The sequence below is a fragment of the Merops nubicus genome, unplaced genomic scaffold, assembly GCF_000691845.1.
Source record: "Merops nubicus isolate BGI_N331 unplaced genomic scaffold, ASM69184v1 scaffold19007, whole genome shotgun sequence".
Classification (NCBI taxonomy): Eukaryota; Metazoa; Chordata; class Aves; order Coraciiformes; family Meropidae; genus Merops; species Merops nubicus.
The window spans coordinates 17,061-30,752 of record NW_008621208.1 but is presented as its reverse complement, the minus strand read 5'-3'; the positions used below and the strand labels follow the sequence as shown (position 1 = coordinate 30,752).

The window sequence follows — 13,692 nt, the reverse complement described above, 5'->3', positions numbered from 1 at the left end:
ACCCGTGTAATTTCCTTCCACCTCTTACCCCCGACTCTTCAGCCTTGTTCTTCACCATTTTCTTCTCTTTAACCTGTCATTTATGCTCTGCTCCCCACACAGACTTATAAACATGCAGTATGGTCCTAGTCCATTCTGCTGCCATTACAGCCAGTATAAGAGCTTTGAACGAGAGCTTTGCACAGCAAGTAAAACACACTTAAATGGTGCAGCTCCTTCGAAAGCCTCATGGTCATTCATCTCTAGGCAGCTGCCATTTTTCAGTATGTTGTTTACAAGACTAAGAGGCACTTACTATTGATGATTTTATGCAATTCATAAGGCACTGTTTTAGAGCTCCTATTTTTCCAGTATGTACATAATGCAAGCTACACCTATTTACACTAGCTAAGGATCTGATCTATAAAAAATGCAGCTTCCTCATTATTAGCCAACACACCATTTCCCCTTCCTAGAAGGGCAAAATCTCTTTTGGGCTCACTTAAGACAAAGAATGATATTTGCTCAATATGACTACTTATATTAAAAAAAAAAAAAAAAAAAAACAAACCCAAAAAACAGGCAAGTGTGACAAAGAAGTTACAAAATGTGCTTGTTTAAACATGTCTCACTGAATATCAGTTTACATACTTGGTAATGAGTATGAAGTTTTTCCCTTAAGACACAGAGTATGCTCTATGAGTATGCTGTGCACTGATCACGTAACAGACACAGAGTAAGAACATGATATGAAATGGAAAGTAACAGACATTAGAATACATGCGTAAGTATTCTTTATGTTGCATTTACAAGGTTGAAAAAGTATGCATGTTTAGATTGTCTCCAAAGACACCATTTTCATGTGAATTATGGGCTCTGACAGAGTTCTTCTGTTTGTCTAACAACTGCTATGGGAAGGGGACAAAAACATCACAGATGATGACTTCTGTGCTGTCGCATTTCCACAGCACCGGTATAGCCCTGGCACTATACTTACCATATTCCTTCTCACATCAACATTCATGACCATGAAATCAAAATCTCAGTGGGGAAGAGACTGGAAACAAAATAATTAATACTGATGGGAGATGGACTTGTCAGTTAAGTTCTATTCTCAGTATCACAAAACCCTTTCAAAGCATGGCTGCCACAGCAAGACAAGAATTTTTTCTTCATTTATTCATGAGATCTGCCACCCTGAATTAGACCATTGAGTCATTAACTTAAGTAGCCCATCTCTGACAATCATGAATATCAGTAGGCATGAAGTGGTAAGTCCATACAGTTTAGTTGAAGCTGAAGAGGAAAACAGAAAAGCCTATAAAAGTACCTAGACAATACACTCAGCAGCACAACAATTTCACACACACACAGAGAAATCCAAGGGCGGGGGCAACTCATGTGAGGGTGAGGAAATCTCAAAGAATCAGCTTTCTTTGGACAGCACATCAGGAGAGCATTGTTCTGTCAGGGGGAGAAGTCTAGAAAACAGATTTATAATCACACTGTAGTTTTGTTAGCCTTGACTGTCATTCATGAAGTTTGGTCTTTATTAGCTGCCTAGTGCAGTATGCAGTCCATTCATTCTTAGCAGTACTATGGCATTTAACAGCCATATATAGAAGTTAATGCACAGAAAAGTAATTATGTAGGATATTGACAATTCATCTGAAAGCTTTAACCAAGAAATAGTCCCGAGATGTCACTCTATCCCACTTCCAAAGTTAAAAAAACCCCATACACTTGACAAGAAGAGATTCAGTATAATACCAGTTCAGAAATAATATACTGTCATTTACTTTAGCTTATAATTAGACAGGTTAAGTTTTGATTGTTCAGGCATAGTGTACCGATACACATAAATGACTGTAACAAAGCCACCCAAGGATTTAATGTTAGACTTTGAAGGTATTGTGCAGACCAGCTATCAACCACAGACTGAATGCTGTGGAGAACTGCTTAGCATGGAGATCTGTTTCCAAAGTGAAGGGCATAAGTGCTAGGAAAGAATGAAGGTGAGCATTTCCTGGGCTCAAAAAGAGAAAGAAAAAGAAAAATTAGTCTGTTGGGTTGAAGAGACAAGGGAAGCCCTAGGATGAAGGAAATTTAAAAAAAATCTTTTCTGCATTCCAGGGTTTGTCAAGAAGCAAAAGGAAACCAGCAAGTAACTTAATGATGGTAGTTGCATGATTCTTGGAAGAGAAGGGACATTCTTAAGGAAAGATACATAGGATATGGCACATTTACTTAATTTATTTTTAATTAGAAGGAAAACCTACAATGACTGTGAAAACAAAATCTTTATTCATATCTAAATTCAAAGAAACTACAATAGGAATTTTAATTCAATGACATGCTTGGGATCCTAATGAGAAATTTTGTGTTTATCATCATTGACTCTTCTCATTCCACCTGTAGCTTAAGAAACACAGGGTATAAAACACCACCATTTGCATCCAATAATAATCATGTATTTAGATTAAGTTATACAGATAATGAGAGATTTTAAACTTGCTGATGCAAACAGTGATATGCACAGAACTGATCTTCACAATGCCTTCTAGAAGCAATGCCTTCTATAGCTTGCAAAAGACACTGAGATTGACATGATCTTGGCTCCTTAATTACATCAGAGAGGGGATTTTCTACTCCTAATGCTTACGTGCGTGTCAATATCAAGACAGATTGCAATATGCATATTACTATGCCAAAAAATCACTTTAAAATTATTCAATGTAATCTGTTAATAATTGAATAACTTCTGGTAAAGAATTATTAAAAACAGCATGAATTCTTCACTCTGAAAAAAGAAATGATAAAACCCAAAATGTATAATGTCCCAAGATCTAGGCAACCTCACACTGAGAAATAATTTATCTTCTGCATTCTGAATTTCTTAAAATGCTTATATTTTGACGAATAGTGGCTTGCTTTCTAAATCATGTTCCTTTCATCCACAATGTTTATTTTGTTTTCCTTTAGAGAACCTCTGTTTTTAATCTACCCAGCTGTAGGGTTCTCCTTTCCTAGCAAAAATTATACCCTGGTATTTAACATACACATTAAAACTGATGTGCATCAGTTTTCCAGAGAGGATTCGCTAACTGGAGATATATTTGCTACAGGGGTAGGAAAAAGCAGGAGGAGGAGAGTGCAGAAATAAAAGAGTTGCTATGCCAACCTCCAAATGCTAATGGCATGACAAATACAAAAGGTCACAGTAAAAAGAAAAGAAGAAAAAAACAGACAGAAGGAAAGAAAAGCCCAGATCAAAAAAGTGCGTGAATTTTATTTAATAAAAAAATGCAGCTACTGTGACTAAATTCCTTCAAAATAATGCAGTTTAAAAAAAAAAAATGCACCACAGTATCACACTAAAACTCAGGTTGTCTTTGTCTGTCTTTTGATTTAGCTCTTAAATGCCTTATTCTTTATTGTCCATATCATAACAATGGTCTTTCAAGAAAAAGTTCCACAGGAATGCTGAATGGATTTGCCTGCAAGGAGATCACCTGACAATTAGGGGCAATATATCAACACAGAGTAACAAACAAGTACAATAAAGAAAACAATTAAAAAGTGGACTTTTTTTTTTTTAGGAGTAGTTCTACGTTAATTACATCATGCAACAGAAAATATTTTTGTCTTTTTGAGATATAATTTTGTAACAAACTCAAACTCCTATTTACTACCTAAAATGGTAAAATGACAAGTTATGCATTTCTAAGAAATATTCAGTAGGACTTTCAGTTGATTTTGAAATATTTGAGTCTGCCTGATATTAAAAAGAAATTTTAAAAATCCCAAGTGTTCTGAAAGTTCTTTCTGTAGTTTTCTAAGGTTTCTTATGGCAGGTACTAGTAATTACTATACTTTTACATATAAGAGGAGATGCATGCAGTCCAGTCTTTCACATGAAACTCCTGCAAGAGACCATTCATGACATTACTCAAACCCACCCAAAATACAGCATGGGTTCTTTGTCACTGGAAATACAGTTCCAATCTGGTTGAAATATCAACCATTTTAAATTATTGTTTTCTTTGTCTTTGTAGTACTCCAAAGGACAGTACTAACAGCATGCCAATGACTTCTCCTGGGCCAAACTCATGTCTTCACCAGGGCAAAGCCAACAGTACTGGGATGTACATGGACTACCTGTGGACATCAGAGCATTCTCAGAAGGCCCATGTGAGAAGAGAGGTGGGCTGGGCCACAGCATACACTGAAAGATTCAAATACAGACAGCATCCTGACCTACTTATCAACAACTTTGAGTGGGTAACAGGCAGAATACAGAAAACACAGAATTTTACAGTATAATCTGAGTTTTCTAGCACAGAATTGCAGATCTAAGATAAAGTTTTACATAAGCTTTGGATAAGCATTCAAAGAGAAATTAGTTGCTCAACCTTTTGAAGTTCAGCCATTGCTAATTAAAGAACTGCCAAGACTTTACTAACAATTAAAAACTTGTCTTTAAAATCCCCAAAGAGGAAAATGCAAACAGCTGTTTTAATTAGCAAAACAGCAGATACTAATTAGCTTCTGTTACAGAGTATGCTGGTTCTTTAAGGACAGGACCAGTTTCAGCCCAGCTTTGTTACCCATTTAAACTACAAGAGGAAGGACTGGAATTAGATGCTGCAGAAAAAGCTTCCAATTCCTTGTGAAAGCAATATTCCCCAACTTCAATTACAAAAACTAGATTTTTATTTCAAGTAAGTTTTTATGCTCATTTGTTTTCTCTTTTCTGATCTTTCTGGAAACTGAGATGCGTACAGGCATTTGAGCAGGGACTAAGGCCTATTTGAAAAGTCTTATGATGACCCCACGGGGGTGATAACTAGTATCTTCATGTTCTGGGAAAATGGCCATTGTGTCTGGACAGAGTAACACATGCACATCTGCACAGCAAACCCACGGAGTTCAGACTGCACTAAGCCTGCTATGAAAGCACTGTTCAGTTGGGCAGCTGATGTGCTCTACTGGAGCAACTCTACATCGTTTCATTTTCCCAACCTGCTGTGGCCAGTTCTAATGAACTACGAAACACTAAGATGAAGGAGCAGGAGAGCAAGAGAACGGAAAAGGCCGGAATTACCACTTTTGATGTGTTCAGAACACAGATCCCTTAATCAGCAGATGTGATCTGACAAGCTAATCAATATGCATACTGGCATTTACATCCGTTTTGAGGTTAAAAAAATGTAAGCCGCGTCCCATAAAAACTATGCTTGTCTACAGCAAGTCATTTTGGTATTAGTGGGGTCAGTCGTCATGAACATATCGATAATAAACAGGCTACTGCTGCACAAAGAAGATACCACATAAATGCCAAGAGTGAAATGTAATGCAAGAGTTTAAAAGTCAAATCATTCGCACTATTGACACAGAGTGAAAGAATAACTGAAAATATAGGGATGAAATTATGACCCCAAAAATAAATCCAAAGCTATTATATCAAGTAGTTTTGAGAGCTATCTATACATGTTTGAAACTACCAGGCAGTGGTCAGATATTTCTTCCAGAAGATACTTGTTCTTCAGGAATTGTGATTGGAAAACCTAGAACTGCTGTGCTAGTATTTCAACACTGTAGGACAGAGCAGGTCAATAACTGTAACCAGAGGATGACAACTGCTGTGCTTATACCATTCCGTGTGCTCTGTACATCCTACATTGAATGAAGATAGCTATGAAGAGCAGGCAGCGAATAAACAAGACCCTTCAAAAATCAATTTGGAATTGAATTCCAAAACCATTTATTCATAAGCATAAGGACTACGACAGTAAAACACTTCCATAAAATACGGCCATATCTATCACTATAGTCCTAGACGAGCAAGATTGTTCATCTTCTTTCTATGAAAGGTCAACCAGTATCACAGGATTCGGCTAACAACAAATAAAACTAACTACCCAGGAATCTGTATTTCTATTGGTGTTCATGCTTTTCATTACATATTTTAACATCTCAGCTGTGCCTGCTAAACGGCTTCTGAATAATTTTTTGTCTTTATGTTTCAGCATCTGTTTTTCAGAACTGTACAAGAACATCATATTCCTTTTCCCTTTGAGATGACTTCTTTGAAGTGGTAAAGAAAAAAAAAAAAGTCAGTAAGCACTGTGCTATATGAGGATCTTTAGGGTAAAATACTGACTTCATAGAAGTTAGGTGAATAAGACCAGGATACAACCTCAACGGCATGCACAGACTGCTATTGGTGTTATGGCTTTCTCTTCAAATTAATATTCCTTTGTCCACTGATTAAACTGTTAGAGAGAAATATTTTATTTTTTTTTTCAGCATGATGAGAGAGTATGTCACAGCAGAACTATAGTTCCTATAAATTAACTTGTTCTGCGTATTAAGGTATATAACGTGTATTCAGATTCAGGATTCGTTAACTATTTTTCTACTGACAACATATACAAAGCTCAAATGTTTTCTCTGTTGCTGTGGGGTTTTTTTCACAGCTTAAAATGCAAATAAGACTTTTGGTTGAAACACTCCTGTTTTTCCAGTGAATGGAAGATGTGGCACTGTTCAAGCATTGTTCCTCTTGGGCCCCACCCTGCTCATGCAGAGGGTTCAAATGGGTTCAGTGAAATAATAAAGACATATCTAGAGGGCAATCTTTGAAAGTGCTTTTTAATGATATTTTAGTTGCTGAGGTGACCAGGCTTAATTTGCCTCAGGACAGACTAGGATCTTGTCCTTTACTAGTGTAAACACTATGTGTTCTCATATCACAGTAACAACTCTATGAGTTTTTAATTCTATATGAAACTATATTGATTAAAGCCATTCACTTTTTTATTCTCCAAGTAGAATACTACCTGTTCAAAACTCCACAATAAATTAAAGCTGCTTAAATGGTATTATATTGAAAGTCTCATTATCAAGAACAAAGATTACTATTTGTTTACAACAAAATTAATCGCCACTGAGAAGCATCTAACAATTCCAAATCCACTTCAGTTCTTGGAACTTGGACCTTAACTCCCAGAGAAGTTAAAATAAAGGAGATACATAAAATTATATCCCTTTCAGATAAGTCAATATTTCAACTGGGGAAAAAAAAATTAACAGATAAGTGAGATATAGAAATGTTGACTGAACACCCAATAAAATATTATAAATCATCACTACAAGGTTATAGTAAGAGATCATTGAGTTACACCTCATTAAATAAAACCATGAATAAGACCTAAAGCTGAGGTCCCTCCAAGTCCTATTTTGGATTCTAGGACTTCCACATTGCCTGTGTGTAAGCTCTTCTAAACTGCACGTCAAGATGATTTTACTTAAGTAAACGTGTACTGCTTGTACACATAGCTCCAGCAACTGCTACTTCCATATGCCAGTAGCATGCCTAACTCAATAGCTTCCACAGTAAAGTCTGCAACTACTGCAAACTTCTCCTGTTGTGCACTGGTTTACATTCCTCACAGACAAAATGTAACCTATGAAACAAAACCCCAGTGTTAATAGAAGAAATCTTACTTACGAGTACTTTGTCAGCAGATCCAAATCATTATGCATGTTGATTGGATATGTCTCACTGAGATGAAACAGCTTCTCTAAGGCCTCATAAATGAAAATGATGCAGATAAGAGAAGCAAAAGCTTCTTCAGTAAACCGAGTAATGTAGCAGACTAGGGAGCTTGCATCAGTTGCAACAAGGATGATGCACAGGATTGCAGTCCACAGACCAATGCTAGCTCTCAGAGAAAGGTACGATAACCCATACTCTCTAAACAAAAGGAAAAAAAAATAAACACAGTTTATCTTTGTCCAACCACAGTAAATGGAGAAGAGGCAGGTCCAAAATTTCCTTTGCCCAGTGAAATGTGATTCTGGGGGCAGTCTGAATTAGAAATTACTTACCTATTGTGAACTGAAAGTACTCTCAAGTCATCTTTTGACCTAAGCTCTCATCCCAATTAACAAGATATGAAGAGCATTATGTCTACTGAAGTGAGTGAGCAGTTTTCAGAGTAGTGACATACATTAAACGTATAAGGTCTATGCACTTTTAATCCCATATCCTCCCTTGTGAAAAGCCAACATCTGCCAACTTCTTAAGCTGCAAAAGTAGCTACAGCTTGCATCAAAATCCTGTATGCTTATTGCATGTAGTGCTCCAAACATGTTGGGTGACATTATCACAGAGGATAAAAGTGGTTTTGGGGTGCTAAGCATGGTCTACTACTCAGTGTTGCTCAGGAGGTTCAGGTGACCTTGGCGCAGAAGTACCAGTCACAGCAATGAGGCAGAAAAGCAAACAGGATTGCAGAGAAGCATGATGATTGCCAAGACCCAAACATAATTTTTACCCACAGTGTGGCAGATGCATATAATGTATAGCACATTAACATAAATGGGGGGATATGCTGTTCTGCCATGGCACTTCACACCTTCTCTTTTCAGGTGAAGGAAAGGCAGGGCCTACACTAGTGGCTACTGAAAGATGGCACACCACTGCCACTGCACTTCCTGGGTGAGAGGTAACACCTTTCGTATGAGTTAGGGATGGGACAAACCAGAGATTCCAATGTATTGTTTCAGAGTACAAAATGATCCAGTACAAAAAAGCAAGCCCAAACAAAACAATTTCCTGAGGCTTGCATTCCCTTCAAAACAGTTGGGTTTTTTCTGGAAAACAAACAAACAACAGCAATTAAAAAAAAATAAAATAATCAACCTTTCTGTATTATGACCAATTCACTTATCTCAGTTATTGCATAATTTTCAAGCTCTGAAAGCCTCAGCAGTTCACTCCAAACTAGTTATCTTGTTCTGCAGACGCTGGGACCTTGGGATCACTGTCTCTACTTTACCTAGCAACACCCAAGGGATGATGCATATCATGGTCTTCACTTACTTGCAAAATTTGAATAAGATCTTCTCAAACACCAAAACTGGTCCTGTGCTGCCAAGTATAGTGAGCGGCTGTCCACCAAAGAGAGAATAGGCAATTCCAGTCATGGATGCTCCAAACAGCGATTCTATTGCACTCTGAATATGACACAGAAAGAAGTGTCCATAAATTTCCAAACAGGTTCTTTATTCAATGTCTTAGTCTGTAGCCTTCTAAACATTGAAACATTGATATTTAAAGGTCATTCATGCAACAGTAAGAAAATACTAACCACAAACCTAGGAACCTAAGTTTGTTTTAAAAGTTCAGATTTAACACATACTATACGACCTTCAGTTGCTTCTCCCAGCAGACCACCAAATGTGATGACAGGAGACATGCAAGCACAGTAGAGAAACAAAAACGATGCTAGACATTGCAGACTGAGAGCATCCCTGAAGTCACTCCAGAAGAAGGGAGCTTTTCTTTTTATATCTAAAATCAATCCTCCAAAAAATCTAAAGAAAACAGAAGAGATCAAATTAGTGAAAAAGGTATACCAAACCTTCTTCCACAGTATTGCTTTAAATACACTACAGAGAAGCTAGATCAAATGATGTATACTCTCGTAATTCATCCTTCCTACAAGAAAGTCTCTGGAACTCTGTCTTGATTACTTTAATCAGGAAACTGTGTTTTTAAAACAGACTAATCTACATGTTTCTTTCATAAAATCTTCATCTAATCATCCAGGCCCAAAACTTCTGAACAACTGTCAGCTCCCATGCATAAAACCCTACTATTTATTATGTGAAATAATTCTCTGCATTGGTTTAATCAGAGAGCTACCATAGTGCCCATTTGCCCACACGTCTACATATAGAGCTTCACATTCTTTATTTGAGAACTGGTTCCTACATACACTTGATGACAGAACTGAATGTAGGCCACAGTCTTCCAAGGACAAGAACTGTCATCTTTTGTCATTTACACTATGCTAATATATAATCAAATATTTAAGAACAGATGCTCCCTTACAATATACCATACAGTTCAAGTAAATAGCCTCACAATGCTCTTTTTTCTCACAGGCACCCAGTGTATCAGATGTTGCTGGGGTAAAAAAGGAAGACAAAGTGTCACCATTTCCTAAATATCAGAATGATCCTTTCAAGACGTCAATTACCAGGCTCACTGGTAAAACCAGTCAGCTTACAGCTAGACTGGCCATCATCACCTCTGCACCACTGTGTACATCAACACTTCAGCTGACTCTTTAGCCTTATGCAGGTAGGAGTGATATTTAAATATCAAGAGGCAGCAAGGTAAAAGAAAAGTCTATTGCACAACTACACTGCGCTACGGCAACCACTGACAGCTGATGCACTTACACCACACCACATCAGACGAGAGAAATAAGTATTCCCCAGGGTAAATTCTTCTTTCCTATGTCTGTATTGCCGCTATTGTGGTACTCATAGCCTCATGTAATAGGACATATCATGCTTTACTGGGGTGAAAAATGAAAATGCTAGAGCTGCACAACACAGAAGCTGCAACTAAAAATAGTTATAAGCCTTCTTCACGGCACAAGACTATTCCAAACTTTTCCTTTGTGCTGTACAAAATTAAGAAATGCTAATCAATTTTGACAGAGGTCTGACCTTCATAAATACTAGAAAAAGGAGCTTGCAATAAATACAGTGTGAAAAATGAAATCCTCTCGCCCTCTTCCCCTCTCTGCAAATTAATATGTACTGTCTTTTTCAACTATGTGGTACACAAAACAGGAAAAATGTTTGAAAAAAAGAAATCACATGCCAATCCTGACATTTGAGAGAGAACCAGAACATTATGATTTCTTCAGAAATGCATCACTTTGGGCAGTTAAGATTTGGCATATGTTTTCACTAACTTTCCAGTGCGTTGCAGTTCTGGTCCAGAGTGTCCTCCAGGTTGTTCTGCTTCCCCATGGGCTGCAGTTCCATTTGGCACTCCTGGGATCTTACGCTTCTCCTACCAGAATGGAAAGACACTTCTCATGGGTCTTAACAACCAAGACATAATTTTAGCAGAGGAAACAGGCCTTGAGAGTTGAAAGATTACGCATATACATTTTATTGTAAGACTCATCAAACATAACCTCTTCATATATTCTATAACAAGAAACAGTATAGTAGGAAATGTGGTCTAAGAAATTTAAAACCACAGAAAATCTTGTACCAGGAAATGTTTTAAAGAGTAGCAAGCCAGGCTGTTTTGATCAATTCTTGCAATAAGCTTAGAACAAAAGCAAACCATAACTGTTTGGAACAATCAAAGATGCTGATGACAAATTATGTCTGAATTTAAGCTCTTTAGATACAACTGTCTTTATTCAGAAGAGAACTAGTACTGAACTACACAAAATGCCATCACTATGCTCTACTCTGTGCTTGCAAGACAAAGCACACAATGTCTATATAGTGACTCTGCTAAATCCTAAATTAATGAAACTTAATTTTACCTAGCAAAAATTCCTCACATCATGTTAAAGTATCTGAATTTTACAGTGTACAAACCTGAGAGGGAACATTTTTAGGTGGTTCTATTCGAATGGATGGGTCCCACTCTCCAGGAGGGAGAACAGTAACCTGATCAAGAAACTCATCAATTCCAGACACCAAGTCATTGCGGTCTTTTGCTTTGTAAGCAACATCATGGAACACCTGTGAACAATGGAGAAGCACACGTGAGAGGAAAAAGAGATGGGGAAAGGAATGCCCTTGTAACATTTTTCGCGACGACCCCTCTTCTCTGAAATAGAATGTACTTCATGCAGTTCTCACCGAAAATAAAAACTTGGCTTCAACTGACTACGGTTTCTGGTACTCAGCTTTCACAGAAGCTCCAGCTGCTACGGAAAAACATCCTTACGGGTGCTAAATGTTCTAGAGATTTTACAGTTTAGGATTCAATTAATTCCACTGGAAAGTAGCTGTATAAATGGAATCTTCTCCATGAAGTTATCTTTGCATGTGAATATTTCTTCTCCTTTTTTTGTCTCCTCATGGCAGTATAAGCTGGGCTGTTACAAGATCATGAAATGAAATAGAATGCTATTTGTGCATCATCAGAATGATGAGCCAGATTTTACCTGGATGATTCCACTTTGGAGACTCCCTACTATACCTCTTCAGTCAGTAGAAAATTACTAAAACCAAGTCATAAATAAAAATACCTCATCTGTCATTAGTGTTGCAATTGATCTTCCAATCTCATGGTATTGTTGCCCTTTACCCAGCGGTCCAAGAAGGATAAACAAAAATCTGCAAATAAATAATAAATAAAAAAGTTGTAAAAGATAGATGGTTGAAAGTTACCATACTTCCTACAGTAATACTTTATATTTAAAATTGTACTAGAGGAACCTCCAAGACAAATATTATATATAAACTCCTAAAAGATCTTCAGAAATGCTTTTAAACATGAAGTTCTAATATTAAGACAAATATTATATATAATCTCCTAAAAGATCTTCAGAAATGCTTCAAAACATGAAGCTCTAGTTAGAAAATACGTGAAAATAACTTCTAAAAATGTACCATAAGCTTCAGAGTCAGACTTGATTGAGATTATCAAAGCCGCCTTACATAACAATCCTTATATTACATAATAAAAATATGCAATTATAATCTGTACAGAACACATGAACATTAATTTATTTAATTCTGTTCATTCGACAGAATCAACTGTTTTATGGTACTAGTATTATTGCAACAATAATGTTACATTACCCCAAATAAAAATGTTTTTAAATAGATCTTACTGCCTTTAAGGCTCTAGACAGCCTTTACTCCAGGCCTGGGGTGAGTAAGGCTCTATAAAATGCAGAGGGTAAGGTCAAATTTTTTTTTTTAAATAAACATTTTTTTCAGAATGTCTTAATTATCCTAAAATTTAATTATTTCATTTTCTTTTGATTAAAAGTCAAGAAATCTGTTGGAGGATTTTGTGGGTTTATTTTGTGTTGATTTTTTTGTGGGATTTTTGGTTTTTTTTGGTTGGTTGGTTTTGTTTTTTTTTTTTTGTGTTAAGTCCTGCGAGGTTATGAGGAAAGGCTTCAGCTCTGTCCCTCAATGTTTCTTATACATGCGTTCTGGTTTCAGCTGGGATAAAGTTAATTTTCTCCTTGATAAAGCTGAATGTCACATCAACCTGTCTCCATGAGGTACTCAGAAAAACATGAAGATAAATAAATCCAACAGTACCTTGTTGGAATTGGAACTTCAGCCAGTCCCGTAAGCAGCACTGCAGGAGATAACCTAACAAAAGCAACAACAGCACGGTCCAGGAACTCCAGTTCACCAACTAAGATGTTTGATGCTTCAGCTCCAGGTGGTATCTTTTTCATAAAGTGTAGGTCAACCTGGGAAAAGCATATTAAATTACAACCTAAAAGCTATCCACAGGGAGTTTTTCCCCCAACTTCTTGACAGAGAATTTCTAGTCACTGCACTATAATCTCAGTTATTTCAATTACACAGTTTATATTCTTTTCTGTTTAATATTTTTTTTCAAATAAAGAAGTTTCTCAAAAACAAAGAACTCGTCTTTCATTATTTGACTAATTTTTCTTGGAAACATACTTAAAGTACTGTAGAATTAATTTATAAAGACAACAAATCACATTCAAAATCTTGTTAAGAATATGGTGTTAATTGCCTAGTAATATTTTTATCAAAAATTGTAACAGCAGCAATAATTCATAACAGAATCAATAAGTCGTAACCGCAGAAGAAACAAAGACACTTTATTTTTCCATAATTAACAATTCTGGAAATCATGAATTCATAGCTCATAGTTGT

At 36.6% G+C, this 13,692-nt stretch overlaps 1 protein-coding gene across 1 annotated transcript in view; it reads right to left on the bottom strand.

The window, feature by feature from the left end:
- Positions 1–13,692, bottom strand: part of SLC4A10 (solute carrier family 4, sodium bicarbonate transporter, member 10) — a gene marked incomplete at its 5' end in the record, with an annotated part of 55,083 nt that overhangs the window by 25,866 nt on the left and 15,525 nt on the right. Inside the window, 7 exons of the mRNA XM_008944395.1 lie at positions 7,493–7,738; positions 8,870–9,003; positions 9,189–9,363; positions 10,761–10,861; positions 11,407–11,553; positions 12,066–12,153; positions 13,096–13,253. Coding sequence (XP_008942643.1) covers positions 7,493–7,738; positions 8,870–9,003; positions 9,189–9,363; positions 10,761–10,861; positions 11,407–11,553; positions 12,066–12,153; positions 13,096–13,253 — 1,049 coding nt within the window. The remainder of the gene's footprint in view (positions 1–7,492; positions 7,739–8,869; positions 9,004–9,188; positions 9,364–10,760; positions 10,862–11,406; positions 11,554–12,065; positions 12,154–13,095; positions 13,254–13,692) is intronic.